The sequence below is a fragment of the Trichomycterus rosablanca genome, chromosome 6, assembly GCF_030014385.1.
Source record: "Trichomycterus rosablanca isolate fTriRos1 chromosome 6, fTriRos1.hap1, whole genome shotgun sequence".
Classification (NCBI taxonomy): Eukaryota; Metazoa; Chordata; class Actinopteri; order Siluriformes; family Trichomycteridae; genus Trichomycterus; species Trichomycterus rosablanca.
In genome coordinates this window covers 33,968,566-33,990,714 of record NC_085993.1, presented here as the reverse complement: position 1 = coordinate 33,990,714, position 22,149 = coordinate 33,968,566, and the positions used below count along the sequence as shown (strand labels likewise).

Below are 22,149 nucleotides of genomic sequence, written 5' to 3'. Positions count from 1 at the left end.
TAATTTTTTTCCACTCTGTGTGTTTGTAGATATTTAATGATCAACAATTCAGTCAGAATCAGAAAGAGATCACTGCTCTCCAACAGAAGTTCCACAGCACCTTTAAAGCTAACAGCACTGAGCAGGATGGGACCAACCTGCAGCACCATAAAAACCTTCCAGGGAATGATACTTCTCCAGAGAGCAGCTTTAATTCAGACAGTGCTAATCTGATACAAAGATTAAAATCTGAGCTGGATGAAGAACGACAGAAAAGCAAGCAAGCGCTGGACCATTCTGAGAGCCTGCTGAAACTGGTGGAAAGCCTTGAAAGTCAGAAGGTTGACATAGAAGCTCAACTCATGGTGGCTCAGGCTGCTCTTGAGAGAGCTGAGAGTCAGGCTCGTGAGGCACAGCAGTACAAGGCAGAAAAAGAGCAACTCGACCAGGATGTGGCTCGACTTGATGGGCTGGTCAAGGAGCTTCAAAACAAGCTTCAAGAAGAAGAGGAAACCGTAGAGCACCTTCGCCTCAAGTACGAGGCTGAAATCGGCAACTATGAACTGCGTCTTCAGACCCTGGAGGAAGAGAGAGGGATGAACATTGCCCAGTTGACTGAAGCTCATGAGGCTGCGCTTAAACGTCTGCAGGAAGAGCATTCTGAGGAGGTCGGCCGTATTCAGGAGCTGCTAGAAAAAGCACAACAGCAAAACCACTCCTTCAGTGAGCACAGTGTATCCCAGGAGCTTGGTTTAGGTCTGAACTGGGTGAAAACTTCTGGAGAAAATCACAACCAGGAGATGGCAAATGACAGTGCTGCTCAAGCTGAGCTTAGCATGGATGCATCTGTTTTAGAAGACCAGAATGACCTAATGGAGAAATATTTGGCATCAGCAGTGCAACATGAAAGCTCAGGGCTAGAAAAAAGTCTAGAGGAGCGAAGCCTCTTGGAAAAATCTGCTAGCTCTGTATTTGATTTGGACAGTGAGGTTAAGTTTGCCGAATCTAGATTTTCCATTCACACTGACTCGAACAACACAGACCTGGGGTTATCTGAGGATCAACCATCTGAGCTAGACGTAATGTACTTTGCCCAAGCTAAGTGGCAGAGCTTTAATTCTACCTCAAATGAGCTCCACGAAAGTGTGGACGCCATCGATTTGGGCAATGATTTAGTGCAGCAGTGCAAAGTCCTGGCAGAGCAGCTGGAAGGGGATGAGAAAAGTCTTCTGGTCCAGCAGTGTGCCGATCTAACTGAGCAACTAGAAGAGAAGGAAAAACAGCTGACTGTTTACCAAGAAGAGGTCCGAAGCTCTGCTGAGGAGTTAAAGGAGGTACGCGAGCGTTGGCGTAAGGCTTCAGAGGAGGTTGAGAAAGCAAAGTGGGAGCTAGAGATGGAACGAGAAAAAAGGCTTCACTTTGAAGAGCTCATCTCTGAGAAAATGCATGAGCAGGATAACCTTAAAAACAAACTTGGCTACCTAGAGAGTCAGCTCGAGCATGCGCAGATAACGCCTAACAATGAAGTACCTGTCAAAACGAGCTCTAGTCCCTCGTCCACAGAAGAACTTCTTAAGGACCTGAATGAGGAGAAGCTAAAACTTGTGCTGCAACTTAAACAGCAAGAGCAGCTGGTCAGGGACATCCAAGAGCAGAAAGTTGCAGGCGACTCGGTCAGCAGCGAAGTCCAGGCGTTATTTGGCAAGCAGCTTTCCTCACTGCAGGCCCAGAGGGACCAACTCATGGCTCAGCTTGAGATCCAGCGAGAAAAGAACCAAACTGCAAATGTGATGCTGGGACAAAGGACTCTTGAGGTCGACTCAGCCAATGAGGAAATCCAGAAGCTCTGTGCAGAGATGAAGGACTGTACAGAGAATCTGCAGAAGTTGGAGAACATCAAAGCGAACCTGGAGTCTGAGTTGACATGTCTAAAACAGAACCTGAGTAACCTGGAGGAGGCCTTGAGTCAGAGAACTGTGGAGAAAGCTGGCCTGGAGGAGCGTATTCAGGCACTAGATAAGCAGACCAAGAGCATGGAGAAGATTCTGGAAGCTGAACTTGAGGATTTTGAGGTTTGGATCACTTGTAGCTGATAATAGGAGTCTTGTACTGAAAATCTGTGGAACAGTGAATACTTTTTTTTATATAATTTTATAAATAAATTAATAAATTATAATAATAAATTATTTGCTCAACTGCTGCAGTTCTGAGATGCAAAACACCCCATGGACCTAGCTTTTTCTCTAGATGTTGTCTCAAAAGATCAAAAGATGATTTCAGACTACTTGTGAGACTTGTAACTTTAGCAAAAAACTAACATTTGTTGTCACAATGCTTTGGCTTTCTTTTTACATTGGTCTTACTCTTAAAGCAGTACTTTTAAGATTAAATTTGAAGAACTGTGTCAATTTGTATACAATCTTCTAAAAACCTCTTCTTTGTACATCTGTCTTTCCCTTAGCTTCAGTTTGAAGCAAAGGATGTAGACCTCGAACAGATGAAGGAAGCCAAAGAGAAGGCAGAGGAAGAGCACATGGAGAAGGAGGGTGCTTTGCAGAAGGAGTTGACTGAGCTCAGACTGTCTCTCGAGGAACATGTTAAAAATCAGGAGAAGGAGAAAAGACTACTTGAGGAAAAGCATCTAAAAGAGGTACACATAATGATACACATTTTCAACTGTCCACAAAAGGTTTCTTGAGGGTGTGTTTGTAAAATTCTTTTTTTCATTTAAAGATTCAAGACTGGAGTACACGCTTGGAAACGGAACTCTCTGTTTTACGGTCCAGCCTGGAAGAAGAGCAGAAGAAACAGATCAGCGTGATTAAACAGGTATGTCTCGGTTTTAATTCTTCATTTTTTTCCATTTCTTGCTGTTTGTTTAACTTTAAGCTCGTGTTTCCTCCTTCAGGTGCATGAGCGAGAGCATCACAGGGAGCTGGGCCAGGTGGCAGCACAACATACAGAAGCTCTTGAGCAGTTAAAGGCTGAGCTATCTGAGGAGCTGAGAGACAGCATGGAGGCAGCACACCAGGCTGAGCTGTCACAGGCACAGGTATTAATGCAACTTCTCTCATTTTAATTCCTCTGAACTCTTAATGAGTGGGAAACAAGGGCTGATGCACTGTTTGAATTTTCTTTTGTGTCAGTAGTCACCCAAACAGAGCTGTAGGAAGGCTTGAAAACTGCAGTGCACTTCATAGCTGAAACACTAACAAGCAACTTCTCTATTTTCACGTCTTAAATGCAATTTGAAAATTGTAATGTTCCAGTACTGTTTGGTGGAAATCACACATGAATAAAGTGCTTTACCTGCATGTTAGGAGGTCTCCTTGCTCAAAAATTAAATATCAGAAAAGACTATAAAAAATCATAAATACTACAAATACTGAAGAACTGCAGCTTGCAAGTCCTAGTACATTTTTTGACTTGATTGTTGAAGGATTTAAAAATTAGAGAGAGCCTAGTGACCGTGCAAAATTAAAGATGGTTTGCAAGTAGGAATGGCCCAAAATTAAACCCCAAAGCTACAAAAAGCCAAAAAACTTGTGTCTTGAAGCTGTTATTGCCACCAGCAGCTTTTCAACCAAGTGGTAGTGTTGATACAGTTGGATGTGGTTAGTTGGATCAGTTGGTGTGTAAATGCTTTTATTCACCATTAGTTTGTCTTGGCAGTAGGAACTGATCTATGGATGAAGAAATGTAAATAAATTTGCTCATTCGGTAGTAAGGAAAATCTGTTATATTTTAATTATTAGTATGTTAGCAAATCTGTATAGTGTAAAGCAGGCTCAGGGACTTGCAAGGTATTAAGAACTAGAACATGGAAATGGTTTCTGTATTCAAAGCTGATTTTTGAATGCTGCTGTTCTCACAGTAGCCTGAACTGTTTCTCCTGATTAGGTTGAATTGGGACTTGCTTCTGGAAGCCTTCGCTGCTTTTTGAGTTCAACTTTTAAATAGATTAACAAAAGGTGTATATAGCAGGGCACTCCAAAGGTGTTTAAACTTGAGTTCAAATCTCAGCAGAGCTACCGAAATGGCCGAGTGTCCACACAAACATAACTGGCCATGTAGGGGTTTCTACCTGCTGTCGCTGTGCTATGCAATCTCTGGAACTGGTCTTAGCACCACTGTGAAAGGAGAAGGCTGGTGGTGCTTTACATGCTCAATACAGCTCCTGTGAAAACCCAAAACTGGTAGGTGATAAAAAAGTGGCCACTGATTGGACACATGTTGGAGGGTCCATGTGAAAGAGAATTAGAAATAACCAGATTGAGAGAGAAAGTGGTGGATGAACTCCAAGGAAATATAAAGATTTATAAAGCACATTATTACAAAGCAAAGGCCAGTGAATATCTGTTATGTCTTTGTCTTCTCACTTAGACACACAAAGCTTTGGAGCTGGAGGCTCTCCGTTTGAGCCTGACCAACCTGCACACGGCACAGTTGGAGCTGACCGAGACCAACCTGCAGAAGGAGAAAGAGGCAGCACTGAGTGAGCTCCAGGCCAATCTGAGGGAGAAATGGGCCCAGGAGAGTGCCATGCTCCAGACCCGCCAGCAGTTTGAGCTGGAGAAGATCCGGGAGCAGAGCCGAGAGCAGGAGAGACGAGCCCAGCTCCAGCACCAACAGGAGATCAGTGAGTCCAATATAAATGCTTTTTAATTACTGTCTTTAGCAGCTTACCCGTATGACTCCTAAACAAAGGATTTGAAATTGGACACCTGGGTGTTCATCCATTTAATCTGAAATTACACATATGGCGGGAGACTAGTCTGAGGCCTAAGTATGTGGTTGGGGTAAGTAATAAATGTGTCATTTGAGACCTATAACAGCTTAAATTCTGTTTGCAAGACCACTGGCACACAGCTGTGCTTGGCACGTGTAAACACTGGCACTAGTACAGCAGTAGTACAATATCAAAACTTGTCTAGGAGAAATAAATCTAAAAATGATTACATTAATCAGATGTAAACATGGCAGCAACTTAAGGTAATGTGTTTGTTCAGTTAATTATTTTGAAACAGTTGAACTAAGCTATGCTTATATGCAGTGTTACTGTGTTAACAGGAATAGTGCCATACTTTTTACATGCATAATTTTTACAGTAAGACTAGTACAGTAGTACTAGTACTATAATATATATATTTTTTTATTTTACACATTTTCTCCCAATTTAGCATAGTCAATTTGTCTTCCACTGCTGGGGGATCCCTGATTGCAGTCGAGGTGGGTATATTGCTGCTCGCAGCCCTTAGCGGAAACCTTTTTCACCCATTCACAGGCGCCTCTCTATCTGCCAATCTGGGTTCTTACAGTGTTTGAAGACCCCACCCACATTGTCCGGTCATCCCGCCTAGCAGAACCGTGTCTGCTGCAGGCACTGCCAATTATGCCCGCTAGGTGGCGCCCAGCTGACCGGTGGCAACGCAGAGTTTCGAACCGAGGAGTTCAGAATCTCGGCGCTGGTGTGCTAGCGGAACATCCCGCTGCGCCACCTGGGCGCCTTACTGTGTAGTTTTAAAAACTTTAGACATTTAATACTTTACTTTTGGATCTGTTTAAGCAAAAGGAAAAGCAAAAGGATTTTTGTCAATCCATATTCATTTCAAGTTATTAAATTGCATGCTTCAGTTGTGCTTGAACCATTGAGACTTTAAAAAGATGCTATTTATTATTTATTCATTTTTTGTTGATATAGTTGTCAAAAGAGTCCATTGTAAATTAAAACAAACTTTGAATTAAATTGACAGTTGTCAATGGTTTATGTAAAGCAAAAAATCCTGATAGTCAGGTGTTCATAAATTAAAATTAAGTACTTTAGTTCTTTAACCCCCCTTTCCCAAAATTGTACAGGCTTAGTTGCTCTATTAAAAACGTGCAGTTGTCTTTTAAGAATGATTTACATTTCATCATTTCATTTCATGAAATTTTCATTTCATTTCAAAAGATGATCTGAAGTGTGAGTGGGAGAAGCGAATCTTGGAGCAACAGCAGTCTAGTAAAGTGGAGGTAAAATTTTCTGTGTATCAATTTCTACACATTTATTCTCTGCTCTTTTATGTTCTGACTTGTAATACTCTATTAAATATACTTTTCCAGGAGCTTAAAGCAGCTCTTAACAAAGCTGAGAAACATTTGGCTGAAACCCAGCACAGACTTGATGAACTACAGTGTTCTAAAGAGACTGACATCAAGCATCTGGAGGAGGAACTAAGCCAAGCTTGGGCTGACCGAGACTCTGCTGCACGTGAGTGTTTGTTAGAGCCATATACTGTTTCATAATGCAGGATGCAGACAACATAGTTTGTACAGTTTCTGTAAAGTACTGTAATATCTCAAGCATGAAAATGTGCTTTTCTTTCATGTAGGTGCTGTTGAAGAGCTGGCTGCCAAACACAAGGTGGTGCTACAGGATCAACAAGCTCATGTCCAAAATCTGGAAATGAAAGAGAAGCAGCTCCAGCAAGAGGTGTAGCTTTTTTTAACGACTACCAGATATAATTTTATACTGGTGGTGGTGGTGGGATGCTTTGCTGTTTGATGGAGCCATAAAGAAAGAACTAAGTTATTCCAAGGATAAAACTAAAGATTAAATGAACCATTTTCAGTAAAGAAAGTAGAATCTAATGCTTCATAATTTTTAGGCATGTAGTTTAATAATGTTTTAAATGTTGATCAGTAGTAGTCCAGAGGTTCAGACTTATGTCCAAGTTCTTGAACATTCATAAAAGCTTCTTATGGACACTTGATGCACTAAGATATCAATGTTTAGTCAAGCCTGCTTTTGAATGTGTTGGCTATTTCCAATCCCACTCATTGCTAATGTTTGCGGTTTAATTTTTTTGTTTTCAGGTGGATCGACTCCTCACAGAACAAGAGGCACAGAAGGCCAGTGCTGAGCAGGAGATTGCTAACCTCTGGTCTCAGTTGGAGAGCGTGAGGACCAGTAGAAAAGAACTGGGAGGTATGAATAATCTGTGTACTAGTCAGTATGGATTTAACAGCTTTGGCCTTTTAATTGTTAATACTTACTCGTGCTCCCCCACTGCAGAGCTGAAGGAGCAATTGCTGGCACGCTCGTCATGTGTTGATGACATTGAGCAGCTAAAGCAAGAGTTCTCACAACAAAGACGAGAGCTTCAAAAACAGAATGAGGTAGAGCTGGAGAACCTGCGCACATACTTCGAACAGCGTCTGCGTGTTACAGAGGAAAACTACCGGGAAGAGATCGCCCTGCTGCAGCTGCGTCTTGTGGAAGGAGCCCTGGAGGAGTCTGTCCTAAGGACTGGGGAGTCCAGGTAGGACAGCTAACCTGAGCCTTTATTTAACTGAAAAGTGCAAACCAGAAATTTGTTTTTATTGCATTCAGTGTCCCAACTTTTCCAGAAGGTTGGTTTGTAGATGTGTTGAAGTTTGCCTATAGGTTAAAACCAGAACTAGTGGCCAAGAGCGACACACACGCAGGCGACACAGACTTTTTTCCCAGATCGCGTATTAAATCCGTTATCTGATATACAATCTAGCGCACTGTGTAGGGAACATAAATCAATTGTCTAATATACAATTTTAGTGCATTATGTAGAGAACATAATTATGTAATACACGATCTAGTGCGCTATGTAAGGAACACAAATCATCATCTAGTTATACTTTCTAGTGCACTATGTAGTGAACATGAATGCGTTATCTAATACACTATCTAGTGCACTATGTAGGGAACATAAATCCGTGATCTGATCTACAATCTAGTGCACTGTGTAGGGAACATAAACCAATTGTCTAATTCACTGTCTAGTGCACTACGTAGGGAACATAAATTCATATCTAAAATACTATATAGTGTACTATGTAGGGAACATGAATCCATTATCTGATACACAATTTAGTGCACTATGTAAGGAACCTAAATCAGTTAACTAATACGCTACCTACAGCATTATGTAAGAAACATAAGTCTGTTATCTAGTACACTATCTAGTGCACTAAGTAAGGAACATAAATTTTTTTCTAATATATAATCTAGTGCACTATGTAGGGAACATAAATCTATTATCTTTCACACTATCTAGTGCACTATGTAGTACACATTAATGTGTTTGTGACGCGAACAGTTAGCTTAGCAGCTCCTGAAATGAGTTTTTGCACTTTGGAATGTCTGTAAAACTAACTTATTGATTGTGTTTGTTTTTTTTCTGCTACATAAGTCTACATTGGCAAAATCAAATCCAAAACGTCTTCATAGATATGTTTGAGATATTATCTAATAAAGTATTGTCTGTGCCTTGTGACCAAAATGAGTCAACAACACAAGAAATCATACAAGATGTCATGTTTGTCATTTTTAGGTCGTTGTAGTAATTATTAATGTATTTGTTACTTTATTTTATTCTTATCAATAACAGTTTTCTCTTGGAAGAGAACGTTCAAGAGGAGAGAAGTGATGCATTAGCTGAAATCACAGAGCAGCTGGAGAAACATAAGGTAGGCAATACGATCAGTTTCCAGGTCTGAGCAGCCAGGTCTGTCTGAAAGACTGTATAGAATGAAATTACTTCAAATGCTTTTGATGCTCTCAAAAATAGGCCTGGTTACATTTAAACCTAGGAATAGTCTGTTGTGCCATCTGCTTTTCACAGTTAGCTTAGTGTTTTAGCGGTTTAGCAAGAAGATTTTAACAAATGTTATAAAATCCAAACCTTGCCAATGTCTGTCTTGTCTTTAAATCAGCAGCTGAGTAAAAAGAATTCAAAGTGCAACCATAAGACTTTTGCAGAATAATTTCTAATTGTGTATCACTTTAGTGCTCATCTCTGCAATTAGCAATACATTTTAGCCTTCTGCTGTTTAGCCAAGTAGTCATTTTAAGTCTACATATACTTTTGAAATGCTGTAAATTAAGTTGGCTAGATCTACCAACAAAAACAGCTGTGACTGTGATTAGGATGATTTCTACATTAGAACATGCAGTTTTAAAACAACTGCTGAAATGGAACGAAAGCACAAGTCTTTAGATGAGTGCATCACTTTATTGTGTGTTAGGTGGAGCTGGATTCCCTACGGCTGCAGTTGGAGGAGAAGCATAAGATGGAACTGGAGCAGCTACGCTGTAACATGGCTCTATCCTACAAAGAAGAGTTACTACAGGCCCGCACTGAGCTTACTGACCGTTACTACAGTGACATCGAGCAGCTCAAGAACAAGCATGCTTTGGAGATTGAAAAGCTGCGAGCCAAACTCTCAGACAGCCATCTCAAAGGTGAGTCATATATGCCATAAAGGGGAACAACAATAATCGTGTACATAATGGGTGCAGAGATGCATATGCCTATGAAAAAGTGGACCAGGTGTCTTGTAGGAACAGCCTATGTGCTAACATGACGTAAACCAAACGAAGCCAACAAAAGTACATTCAATATTCTGCACAAATAAGCTTACTTGTTGTGCACTTACAGTTGTGTCCCTATCTGTTTCAGACATAACTAAGTTGCGGCTGCAGTCGGCAGCAGAGGTGGCACGTCAGGTAGAGGCTGAGCTAGAAGAGAGGGTACGGATCCAGAATCGGGAGCACCAAATCCAACTAGCTCAACTCTCCTCTGAGGCAGAAAACATACTGACCATGGAGAAACAGCTAGCAGAGCTCACCCTCCAGCATGCACAGGAACTGGGAAGAGCCACTGAGCAGCATGCAAAAGAGCTCAGAGAGCTGGAGGACAGGGTAAGTGTGTTTTATACAAGGGAACTTGATGGACCTTGTGACTTTCACTGGCTGGTCACGAACGCAGTCATAGGAGACCTTCTGTGACTGCCTAGAAAGCTTCTGTCTTAGAAGCATCATATGATTTTGGGAGGATTTCTTAATGGCTTTTATTAATACAAAAGTTGTTTGAGCTTTGAGTGTTTCCTCCTTTTTACACAGTTTTTGCAGTCATTACACTCACCTACTACTAATCTGTTTGATAATTGTGGAATGTTTCAAAAAGGTGGTATCTTGAATATTCTGTAAGCCTTTTATTTTGTCCTGCTTCAACTGTGTGTTGCAGGCATCACATTTATAATGTTTCTGATTACAAAACACAACCAAGTTGGTCAGTCAAAACATTGTCATTTAATTTGAAGGTGACTGTTCAAGAGAAATTAACAAGTCACAGATTCTTGTGTTTTTGCCTTTCACAGAACTCTAACAGTCTAGTAATCCGGTTTGTATTACATAGCTGAGAGCTAGTACTCCATCAGAACTGCAAGCTGAAATATAGCTTGATAACTTGTCAGGACTGCCCACTAAAAACACAGCGGCTGTGATCTAAATCACCTACTACATACTGCACTCAATATTTACTGCATACTGTTCACTGTAGTAACATACAGTGTAGTATAGAGTATGTGAGACAATCATACTACAGGGCACAAAACTGGCCACATTGCATTATGGGGTGCAGTACCTAAAGATTGCTTTAGTCGCGTACTGAAAATTTTGGCCGAAGTTGTATGCCATCCATGTATCAAAACCCACCAACATGTCAACTCTGCCAAGAATGTCAACAATACTACACATCCTGATAGAATGCCTCAAATACAAAAAGACAACAAGTACACGTGCTAAAAACCACAAAAGAAAGTCTTACACAAGACTAGACAAAAGAACAGTTTTAACCATCCTCGCAGCCATAAAAATGAAAATAGAAAATGGACTCTCAATTTAAAGACAAGATACGATAGCAGACTTAAACATGATGCCTATCATGCCATAAAATGACACGTGTTAAACATGGCATTAAAATCCAAACAAACAAAACATCCAGGTGTCTTTCACATACTTAGAAACATTTTGGAGTCCCATCAGCAGCCTACTATACACGTAGTATGTTTCTAGTAGGAAATTGTAATTGTGTAGAAATATGTGCAGACGTTTGCCTCCTGTAGAAGTGCTGACTACAAAAAATAACTAATTTGACGATTGTCCAAACTGTTGGAAGCCTTAGTAAAATTTTAGATGCTTGTCTAGAGCAAGTTTTGAGTAAATTGGTTTCCTGTTCTTTTCTCAGTACTGGAAATGTAGATGTACTGGGGTAATTAGCTGCACACTAAAAATGGGGTAAATTTTGCTAAAATCTTTTTTTCTGACTTTGCTTTTTAGCTACAGAAGAACTTTACAGAGGAACTGTGTGTGAGTCTTGATAAGGTGCAAAAGGAGGAGAGGAAACGCATGAGTGAGGAACTCTCCCAGCACAACCTTGAGGAGCAGAGCAAGCTCAGGGAGCAGCTTCAGGCTGAATCTGACCAGTGCATGGTTTCCCTAAGAAAAGAGCTCCAACAAGCTGCCATGGAGGAGAGAAAGGAACTGGACCAACAGCTTGCACAAGCTCAGGAGCTTCTTGTTGAGGAAAGACGGAGACTGGAAGCCCTACAGACTAGTCTGAACAGTGAGGAGAGCCCTCAGGTGGTAGCGATGAAGCTTAAACTGGAAGCCCAGTATGAGAGCGAGCTGCGCACAGCTAAGAGCACTATGGCAGCTGAGGTGAAGGAACTGAATGCTTTGCTGCAGCAGCAGACTGAGACCAGGCTACAGGAGGCTCTGTCCAGGTCAGTTTCTCAACTAAGCCATACATGCTGTACAGTGGAAGCCATGAGTGGAGTCATGAAAAACTTAAGGCAGTTCCCACACAGTTAGTGGCATTTTTTTGATGGTTTATGACTTGGTTCTAGTGAGCAAAACGTTTAAGGTCATTGTATGCTGGAGCACTGGAAAATGTATATATGCACAACTTAATCTGACTAATGTTCCCTTAGCATTGGTTGATTCTAGATTCAGTAGTTATATGCAAATCATGATTCATTGAAGCAGTGGGAAAAGTCTTTCATGCAAGAATTCAATGGTGCTACCTCCACAACTGACAACTTACGTTTCTAATGGTAACCTTGGGCTTGGGTAAAGCATTTCAGCCACAAACCAAATCCACAATTCTGAGGCACTTTGGCAGTGTGTAAATAAATAAATAAAACAAATGCTTTGTTATTGTCCTGGACCCCCTGGTTATTTCCAATACCCAGTTGTGAATCTCCTGCCTTTTTCTCAACCCCAAGCTTGATCACCACATGGCAGGTGATGATAATAAGCGACAGCAGACTGGACACGTGGTCAGTGTTGGGTTCCCACTCAGGCCTTATCACGTTTGGAGCCATGCTACACTTCATGTGCAGGTGCCTGGACCAGTCCTGGGGGTCCACGTATCACAGAGGCAGTGGGAAGACACCCTGTCCGACCTTTCCTCCTTCAAACGTGACCCGTTGTGTTTGTGTGGATGTCTGTCTAGGTTGGTGGCTCTACTGAGAACCGAGCTCATCAGTGGTGTGCTACTGGTGGGCACTTGGGTGACACAGCGGTCCATTAATGCTTGCTTTTGATCTTATTGTGTACAACATAAAGATATTATTGACATCAGGCATATCATTTATGCTTTTCTGTTGGGTTACATGACTTGTAAGCAGTTGGTGTTAGTACACACAAGTAAATTTTAGTAAAATAATAACTTTGCCAAGAACAACTTCATTTGGAGTGAGGTGTTTTGTGAATGCACTTGCAGAATATTAACAGTAAATTGTAGGTAAATCTTGCTATTTGCAATTTGGAAGTCATTTAGCAATGATTTATCATAGGTAGCTGTATATCTGCACTTCTTTCAACATAATCAGTTTTAAATTGTTCTGAAAAATGCTTCAATGTCAATGAATTGTACGCTCATCTCTATTCCAAATACTTGTTTCATGGGGATTTTAAATTAGGTTTTGCTTAATTTACCATTGTATTGAAACACTGTTTACCCAAGTACCAAAAAAGGTCTTATTTTAGGAAAATATTGGCAGTTTTTTTTAAAGAATGTTTTACAAGTCACCCCCTGCCAAGTACCAAGGGTACTTGGTACTGTATCTTAGAAAAACGTGATGCACAATTTGCCTGGAACTCATTTAGTCCTGTGTCTCTAGTCTACATTTTTAGGGAAAGGTTATTATGCTAGTTTTGATGAACAGTGTAGAATGTATAGAGGTGAGCAGTAAAAAAACGTCTAACTGGCTGTTTCTACAGGCATCAAGAGGAACAAAGACAGTTGACGGAGAGACTTGCCCTGCAGAGGGATGCTGATCTTACAGAACAAAGGCATCAACATGCTCAGGAACTGCAGTCCCAGAGAGTTCTCATGGAACAGCACATTTTCAAACTACAAGATCTTGAAAAAGAGCACCAGGAACTTAAAACCAGACATCAGGAAGAGCTCACCTCGCTCTCTGCTGATCACAAAAAAGCCCTGCACTCCCTGGAAACTAAGCTGTCTGAGAAACATAGAACAGAGCTTGACAAACTGCAGATGATCCTCGAGGAGACCAATTTGGCACAGCTTGAAGCTCAGGAGGCTGAACTTGTGACTCGGCACAAACAGGAACTGGATGAGCTGGAGACCAGGATGTTGAGCAACATGGACACTCTGGAGACCACCTACCTGAAGGAAATCCAGGCTGTGCGAGAGGAGAAGGAGGAAATGCTACAGCAGCTCAAGTCCTCGCTGGAGAGACAGCATGCCAAACGGATTGAGAGAGTGAGGGAGGAGGAGCTGTCAGTCAGGGACCAGCTGAGGAGGGAACTGGCTCAGGTTCACATGGATAAGTTCACTGCTATGGCGACGGAGCTCAGACAAGCCCATCAGGTGAGCAGAGGGGAATAGTGGTTTGAATAGTCTTATTTCTTTGGGATTACATGTTGTTTTTTAATGGCACACAATTTGGGTTGATGTTTTTTGAGAGTCTGTAATATTTGCAATCAATTGAATTACTTTTTTTGAATTACTTTATAAAATATATTTAAGTAGGCAAGTTCTTTTTGTATGTGAAAAGCCGCTTTTAAAAAACAAAGAGAGACTTCAATTTGCATGTTCATTAATGTTAGGTTTAGGTTTTTTCTAGATTTTCCCCTTATCCTACAATTTAGTCATTTCCAATTCCTAGTTGTGATTTCATCAAGGAGAGTTAGATCACCATTCTTTCCCTTCAACATGTGTCCAATCTGCTGCTGCTTCTTCTTACCTGCCAGTGTTGGGTTCTCACATTAAACCTAGAGTGACTCTCTGTATGCAACACAACTCAGTGTGACTCTTTGGAGATCACATTTCGCAGCGGGAGGGGACCTCATCCGACCTTCTCTCCCTCAAACATGGCCTATTGTGTTTGTGTGGATGCCTGATCAGAGATCTGCTGAGATTCTGCAGTGGTGTGCTAGCGTGTTAGATTGCTGCATCACCTGATTGCCCTAGGTTTAGTATTTCTAAAAACAATTCTAAAAACAACCATCACAGAAAGCTTCTTTGAAAGGTTGCAACCTTGAATGCAGCACACGCTGGATTTGCTGTTGTACCTGGGTAATAGGTACATTTCTGTATAGCAGCACTGGATAGAATTTTAGCAGTTCAAATGATGAACTACAGTTTTGCTCACTAATAAGTTACACCTCCCAACAATGTACATAAAGCCCTGCCTCCCAGGCTCAGTGATTGCCCCTGGAATTTTTTTTGGCCACTAGTTAGGTAACAAGCTAAACATTTCATTGTCCTACAGTGACTTTAGTTTTAAGTGGTGAGGTAAGCTACTGACACAGTGTAATGTTTATCTTATTTTATCTCGAGGCTTTATATCTCAGAGCTTTGGTTTTATGCACACTTCAAAACACCCTGCTACAAAATACTGACCAGACTCAAAATTGACCTACAAGCCGCTCAGGTGGCGCAGCGGTAAAAAGTACGCTAGCGCACCAGAGTTGGGTTTCTAGATACATCGTATCGACTGGGTTGGGTGGCAGTATGAACAACGTTTGTCTGTTGTTCAGGGTTAGGGGTAGAGTCGGAGCATAGGTCCTCATAACTGGTGCGACTGCGACCCCTGCTGGTTGACTGACGGCGCCTGCACAGGGCTGAGGAATAACATTGAGGGGGGTGTGACCCTCTGTGCGCAGTGTCTCTCGGTGTATGAACTGGGCTCGTGCAGGTGAAAAATGCAGGCTGTACTGACTGCGTGCCGGAGGGGGCGCAAGTCAGTTGAGTGGCGTCCTCAGTCAGTGGCAAAAGGGTCGAATCGGTATAGAGGACACAATCAGGGTAATTGGACATGACTAGAATAGGGTTAAAAATTGGGGGGAAAAAATAGATAATAAAAAAATTTAAAAATTGACCAACTACCTACAAAATACAATCAAAGTTATTTATGCAGAAGAGCTTTCTAATTAATTTAGAAATTCACAAAAAAATTCTGTTGTCCATTAGACATATTTGTTGCCCAATATCTGATCATACTTACCCTCTTATTTAGAGTTGAACCTGATTTTCTGGACTTGTAACAAGTAGTGTCAAAAATAAATAAATAAAAAAATATATATTGACTGTAGCTTTACAAGCAGGTGGTTTTAAAAGCAGGCAGGGGACATATGCAATAGAGCTTCTGAGAGTAAATCACACCCTCAATCCCCTGATAATTGCAGCTTTGTTTTTGCTTGTAGAGAGTTAACCATTTACATTGCTAAGACAAAACCAGTCTAACAAGCATTTATAGTGCAGCCAGTTTTCCATTGGCTCTCTTATAACTGAACAATGGTTGCTTAGTTCTCTGTTTATGTTTCTGGACTACATTGCCTCATTCATTACCACAGATGTACATTGCTGTGTTTCTCTGCTTCGTCTTTAGAGTGAGTTTGGCTCTAAATGAAATTAGGATTTATTTCTGGCTTTTTAATGTGTAGGAGGAATTGTCTGCGGCCCTTACCTCTCAGAAGGCGGCTTTGGAGACAGGACACCGCTCTGTGTTGGAAACCTTACGACAGCACGTGTTGGAACTAGAAAAGCAGCACAGTGCTGCCCTGCAGGAGGTTACAGACATGACCACCCTGGAGAAACAGCAGTCCCAGCAAGAACTAGACATGCTGATGAGCCAGCACCAGCAACAACTCCAGGTGTGTATGAAACGAACCAAGAATCTTTCTGCTCTTGAACCAATTTTAACATTTTTATATCAGAATAGGTATGCAATAGTTAAAAAATGTGTGACTCCTAAAGCTTATGTATATGTTGTGGAACTATTAGGAACTGAAAGCAGCCTCTGCCAGGGAGATGGAGGCTTTGCAGAGGGAACTGGAGGAAAAGTCGTCACAACAATGTCTCCACTTCCTGAAGGAGGCGGAGCTTTTTAAGAGTAAATCAGAGGAACAGCTGCAGCAAAAGATTGCTCAGATAAAGGTGTGAATCTTCTTGAATTACTTGTCTTTATTCTATTAAACACATTAAGCATCAGTTAGTGCAACAAATTAATATTAATATTTTATTTATATTTCTGAGTAATTCACATGGCACAGTGGTCTACTGCTCTAGCCCATCCCAGCTTTTGCCCAGTCCAGTGTCCACACAGACATTATTGGCTATGTCTGAGGTGAGACGAAGCCCTATTGGTGCCTATTGTTTCTGCTGAAACCCTGACTAGGATAAAGTGGTTGAAAAGGAAATGTATAATTCTGACCATCATTTGTTACTCAAGTAACACTTTTTACTACATTTTTTCTCTATAACATCGTAGTTGCCAGTATTGTTAAGCTACAAAAACAAGATGTGCTCTAATAATCAGTATTGTGATTTGGTTCCAGGGCAAAATCTCCTTATTTAATGCTCAAGGGCTTTTTATTTTATACTACTGCAACTTGCCAGCTATCACAGACAAAAGCCTCTGTTGTATGAAATGACTCACATGTATAGTGCCTTTCATTAAAACAGCAGTGGCTTATCTACACAATCATTTTTTACTCGATGCAAAAACTTAATGAAACCAATCACTGTTTTTACACTTTTATTAATATATTTTTGGTTTGTTAGTTGTCTGACTCATACACACTTAAGCATGAACTTAAAAACCAGCAATACAAGAGATGTTTAGGGTTGTAGTCTCATGGCCATGTATTGATATAGAAGTAGCTGGTACATGTTACAGTTAAGCTTTGATCCTGCCTTTGATTAAAATGTCATTTTTGTAAAGATAAAAGAATTTTACCAAAAAGATCAGCGTATGCTCATTATCCAAGCATGCACTGTAGTCAGTACTCAGTAAAATTAATGTGTCCTTGCTTCGCTTTAGGAGGACTGTGAGCGAGAGAAGGCCGCTGCTCTAGAAGAGCTAAAGAACAGGCTTAGAGAGGAACACCAGCAGAATGAGCTTTGCTACAAAGACAAGATGAACCAGCTTACATCACAGCTTCAACAGCTCGACACGGTAGTCTCACAGGTATTAAAAAAAGATGCACCAATTCACCTGCTTTTAACTGTTTGCTAGCTACTGACTTTCCTGTGTGTTAGACATACATTCCAAGTTAGTTATGTGTTTGTGGCAGTAACTTCAAGTAGGTACAGGTAGATGTAATGTCATGTGCACTTTGTTAAAAAGTTTTAAGACTCTTTTAAATGAAAAAACTGCTTAAGACTAATGGCTATAAGCTTTTTTATTACTGGTAGTTAGTAATTGCTTTAAAGAGTGCCATTTGTATTCCTAATAAGAAGCTAACTTTATGTATTGTTTTTTTACATACTTGCTAATTTGAACTCAAATTTCTGAGATTAAGAGTTTGACAAAACTGGGTTTTAGGAAATGTGTACAAACCACATTTCTGGATATGTTGGAACATGTAAAATGCAATAAAAATGAGAATGAATCTGTTGTGAGTGATGCACCATACATTTTCGATAGGGGACAGTTCTGGACTGCTGGCAGGCCACTCAAGCACACGCTTCAAGTGTGGCTTTGTAGACAGAGATATAGAGAGCCACGCTAAGCTGAGTGTGGGAATGCATTTGCACTCTATGCGACTCTTATTCCGCAACAGTGGCAGGTAATGAGCGGCTGCAGATTGGACATGTCAGAGGGGACATGTGGTGAGCTGGCTGTCCTTGATCAGATCAGGAATTGTGCAGTTGGCAGCAGATTTACAATCCTGAACTGGAAATAATTGGCTTGGGAGATAAAGGGTGGAAAACCCAGAAAAACAAATACAAAAGTTGTCTGACCCATGTCTTTTTGCAAAGACTGAGCCTTGATTCTGGTTGAAGTGTTTAAAATTGGTGTAAACTTTACTATTTTGCTTCTGTCTTAACTTGAGTGTGTTGGCAAACCTACAAAAAAAAGTCAAGTTGGTTGGCCAAAACAGTCCTTTCTTTTTTACTTTTGTTGATTATTTTGAACCTTTATTTAACTGACATCACAGATGTTGATTGTATTGCAACTTTTCTGGAAATGGGGTTTGTAGACGTCATACTTCGTTTCTTAAAATTGACAATTTGCACTTTTTGCATCTTTTTTATTTGTTTTAGTAAGGCAGGCCAGTTAAGGAATTTTTATTTTTATTTTTTTAATTTTTATTTTTTTATTTTTTGATTATTTTTTTGATTACCAGACTGAAAAGGTATGTAGGTTCATTATACTATATTAAACAAGCTTCAGGAATATGCACAACATGGCTCAGTTTGTAATATTAGAGCTTTTTAAGCTTTGAGGGAAGCAGTTGCTGTGGTAACTGTTGGTTTCCGTTAGCTTTGTGTTGTTGCTGCTAGGCAGTGTGAGGGGCCGTGTGTGTGTACTTTTGTTTTTTTTTCTCTCTTGTGCATAGCCACTCCCACTTAAGTTTGCCTCCTGCTAATAGGGCAGCATGCAGTCGGTGATGTTTTTCATTTGCGTTTTTGGTATTCTTTTATATTCTCGTTCTTTTATTAAAACGATTAAATATGCTTGTTAGATTATTGGGTTTTAAAACATACCACCAGTACAGTCTTAGATGAATAAAATAGCATTTGCTTCTTAATGTGTGTTCTGTGCTGTATGGATCCTTTTTTGTGCATGTGTGTGAATGGCTTCTTAGCTTTGGTGTCTGTTCTGGCCTTTTAGCTGCGTGCAGAGCTGACCGGCTTGCAGGGGGAGCTGGAGGGAAAACGCTCGGAAATGGAGACGCTGGAGACTTTGCTGCAGCGACGGGAGCGGGAGAGCCAGGAGGGAGCCAACCTTCTCGCTATGCTGCGTGATGACCTTAATACAGCTACACAACAGAGGTGAGAATTCGGGCATCATTATGGGGAATGGAACAATTTGGTGGGCACGACTACATTTTAGTTGAACTGGCCATAGGACTTTGCTACAGTATGATGTGGCAAACTGTGTTGGGCGGACCGGATCCTTTCTGTGTGGAGTTGTTTGTGGACAAAAAACACTGCAAGCAGTTAAAGGTTAAGGGCCTTGATCAGGGGTCCAACAGTGGCAACTTGGCAGTAGTGGGAATTGAAGTGACAATCTTCTGATCACTAGTTAAGACTATGAAGCTAGTTCACATGCAGGAGATACATTGGCTTGTTTTATTGGCACATTGAAGAACTTGTAAAACATGCATAATCTACATAAAAAAAAAAGTAAACCTGTTGCCATGTGTAAACGCATAACAAGTCCAATGACGGTTAGGCACATGTAAGGAATACTGCTCATTAAAGCACTAAACCATTTACAATTATCTTCACACTCTATAATGTCCTAAACTATCAGTTATTTTTGTTCTTTGTCCACCTTTTCAATATTAGACACAACCTACAGTTGGCCCATGAGAATCTTCAGCAAGTCCTGCTTGAGATGCTGCGGATTACACTTGCAACAGAGGAGCAGATCAGTCACAGGCTGGAAGTTTGTGTCTATGGAAATTGTGCTGAAGTCGGCACATCCAACAGGACACCCAGGGACGGCCATCTCCAAGAATCAGGTATGTCCCTCTGCTTCTAGGTTTAAAGATTTTGTTGGTGCAGTCTAAGAGTTTTACCTCATCCATGCTTTTATTCTTCAGCAGAGGCAGATAGTGACGCTGTAGGAGATGGAGGAAACTGTAGTATTTTCTCTTCTGTGACTGATGAGGGTTTGGAGCTGTCTCAGCGGCTGTGCGAGAGCTTGTTTTCTGGGCCAGAAGGAGAGTTGGGCTCTGAGAGAGAGGAGCTTGTGCTGGGGGCCTGCACTCGCCTCCGCACCGCTGTGGACAAACTGCTGGAACTGGTCTCAGAGTCGACAGTACAGGTCCAGAGTTGCTATGAACACAGAATTGTTTTACATTTTTAAAGATGTTGTGACAAATATTCATGTCCTGTGTTTTCTCTCTTTCTTGATAGCTGAAGCAGCTCCAAGCTTTACAGGCTGCACTAGATGAACAGTTTAGTGAAAGCGGTGAGGGCAGAAACAATCTGCTGTTGCAGCACACTCGGCTTCTAGAGCAACTGGACCAGGAGTCTAGTCTCAAGGGTCAGTTACAGCTTGAGCTGCACAAGGCTGAAGGTGAGAAAATGGAATGCACTTTGACGTTGTTGCTCTTTGTGCAGTGTTGTAAAATCCTCGACTTTGTTTGGCTGGCATCACTTTGGAGGCGAAGTTCCAAACTTATTAGGGAGCCAACAGGATTAGTAATTCTACTGTATTTAATCAGTTTTGCCAGATGTTGGAGAGATTTAGTCTGCTTTAGTGCTGATAGGCCATGTACCTTGTTGTTGCCATTTGTTGAAGTTCTTCCCTTCTAAATCCAAACACAATGACATTGCCTATATATAGTCATCCAATATATGTAAGCATAGTTGTTTTGTTAGAAGACTCTTCGAACTATGCATTATCTTTTTAATTGCAATTATGCATGTGCATCCCTGCAAGAAAGTATAAAAAGTTTGAGTTCAAACATGTTTTTTTTTTTAAACTTATTACAGAAATATTTTCTAGTAGTAGGAGTGCAAAAACTAATTATGCCAATGTATCCAAAAAAGCTCATGGACCTAGTTTAAAGCCAGCAAGCCAACTGTGCCCTCAGGTGGCAGACAGGTAATTACAGACCCTTGTCCTTTTCTGATCTTCATGCTTTTTTCCCTAAAAAGGTCTGGTTGAGGGTTATGTAGCAGAGAAGGCAGCTCTGGAGGAAGCACTGCAGCAGAAGGAAGTGCGTGAGCAGAAGCTGGTTGAAGAGCTGGAGCGCACTCGGACTCAGCTGCATGAGCTTGGGGAGGAGCACACACTCCTGTTGCGACAGAAAGATGCCCTTTCTGCCAGCCTTGGTGAACCTGAAAAGGGTAAGTTTTGGATGATGAACGAAAGTCACATTTTGCTTAAAGTTTACGCCACATTTGAAAATGTCAGCATGATTGAGGCAAATTGGTACAGGTTATTAGTTGTCTGGTAGCACACATTAAGTACCTACCTTTAAAAATCATTAAAATGTATACTTATTTTGAACTTTTTTTAAATGCAAATTCATGTTGTGGGGCTTCTGTATCATAGCTTTCACCAAGTGTGAAACCGCAGGTATTTTGGATCCCTAAAAAAGAAGCTAAGTACTGTACTGAATAGAATAGAATGCCTTTATTTGTCATGTATATATATACAGGTGTGCAGTATAACACAATTGTTTCTTTACATATCCCAGCTTGTTTGGAAGCTGGGGTCAAAGTGCAGCGTCAGCCATTGTATGGTGCCCCTGGAGCAGAGGGTTAAGGGCCTTGCTCAGGGCCCAACAGTGGCTGCATGGCAGAGCTGGGATTCGAACTTTCAACGTTTTTCGTTGATGGCCCAAAGCCCTACCCACTACTGTAGACTTAAGTCTTATTCTGTGTTTTCATCGGCCGTTGTGTACCGTATAATATTACACACCATGGTCACCTTTAATTAATAATTGACCTAACATTAGAATTAGAAGGTTTGCTTAATTATTTGCACATTTGTTTGTAGTGTTGCTCTGTCTCAGTGCCACTTGTAGCTCTTGACTGAATAGTTGATGATGTGCCTCTACATACAAAATAAATGTTGTTTGCTACTATAAATTACTGAATCAAACCTTGTAATGAATATGTATGTAAGGAAATATATTTTAGCTACTCAGGAATGTACTGTAGAATCTAATAAGGAAATGTGATTAACTGCCTTTTTTTTGTTTCAGGATCGATATAAAATTGCTTTAGAAACATGGAGCAAAAGTTGTTGAATGCACCATGTCTATTTTTATTTTCATCTGTAAATTCTTTGCCATTTTAAATTCTCAACACTGATAAACTAGTGCCAACTAGCCATTCAACATTAAGTTTGTCGTTGTTACGTATA

At 40.8% G+C, this 22,149-nt stretch overlaps 1 protein-coding gene across 1 annotated transcript in view; it reads left to right on the top strand.

Moving 5' to 3' along the window:
- The window catches only part of pcnt (pericentrin), a 61,059-nt gene that overhangs the window by 7,781 nt on the left and 31,129 nt on the right, over positions 1–22,149 (top strand). Inside the window, exons 6-27 of the mRNA XM_062997727.1 lie at positions 30–2,051; positions 2,441–2,629; positions 2,713–2,808; positions 2,888–3,031; positions 4,363–4,618; positions 5,930–6,229; positions 6,351–6,451; positions 6,835–6,946; positions 7,034–7,280; positions 8,385–8,463; positions 9,022–9,238; positions 9,456–9,697; positions 11,117–11,562; positions 13,064–13,679; positions 15,758–15,967; positions 16,098–16,250; positions 17,137–17,283; positions 18,934–19,094; positions 19,614–19,789; positions 19,871–20,094; positions 20,187–20,349; positions 20,934–21,125. Coding sequence (XP_062853797.1) covers positions 30–2,051; positions 2,441–2,629; positions 2,713–2,808; positions 2,888–3,031; positions 4,363–4,618; positions 5,930–6,229; positions 6,351–6,451; positions 6,835–6,946; positions 7,034–7,280; positions 8,385–8,463; positions 9,022–9,238; positions 9,456–9,697; positions 11,117–11,562; positions 13,064–13,679; positions 15,758–15,967; positions 16,098–16,250; positions 17,137–17,283; positions 18,934–19,094; positions 19,614–19,789; positions 19,871–20,094; positions 20,187–20,349; positions 20,934–21,125 — 6,493 coding nt within the window. The remainder of the gene's footprint in view (positions 1–29; positions 2,052–2,440; positions 2,630–2,712; positions 2,809–2,887; positions 3,032–4,362; positions 4,619–5,929; positions 6,230–6,350; positions 6,452–6,834; positions 6,947–7,033; positions 7,281–8,384; positions 8,464–9,021; positions 9,239–9,455; positions 9,698–11,116; positions 11,563–13,063; positions 13,680–15,757; positions 15,968–16,097; positions 16,251–17,136; positions 17,284–18,933; positions 19,095–19,613; positions 19,790–19,870; positions 20,095–20,186; positions 20,350–20,933; positions 21,126–22,149) is intronic.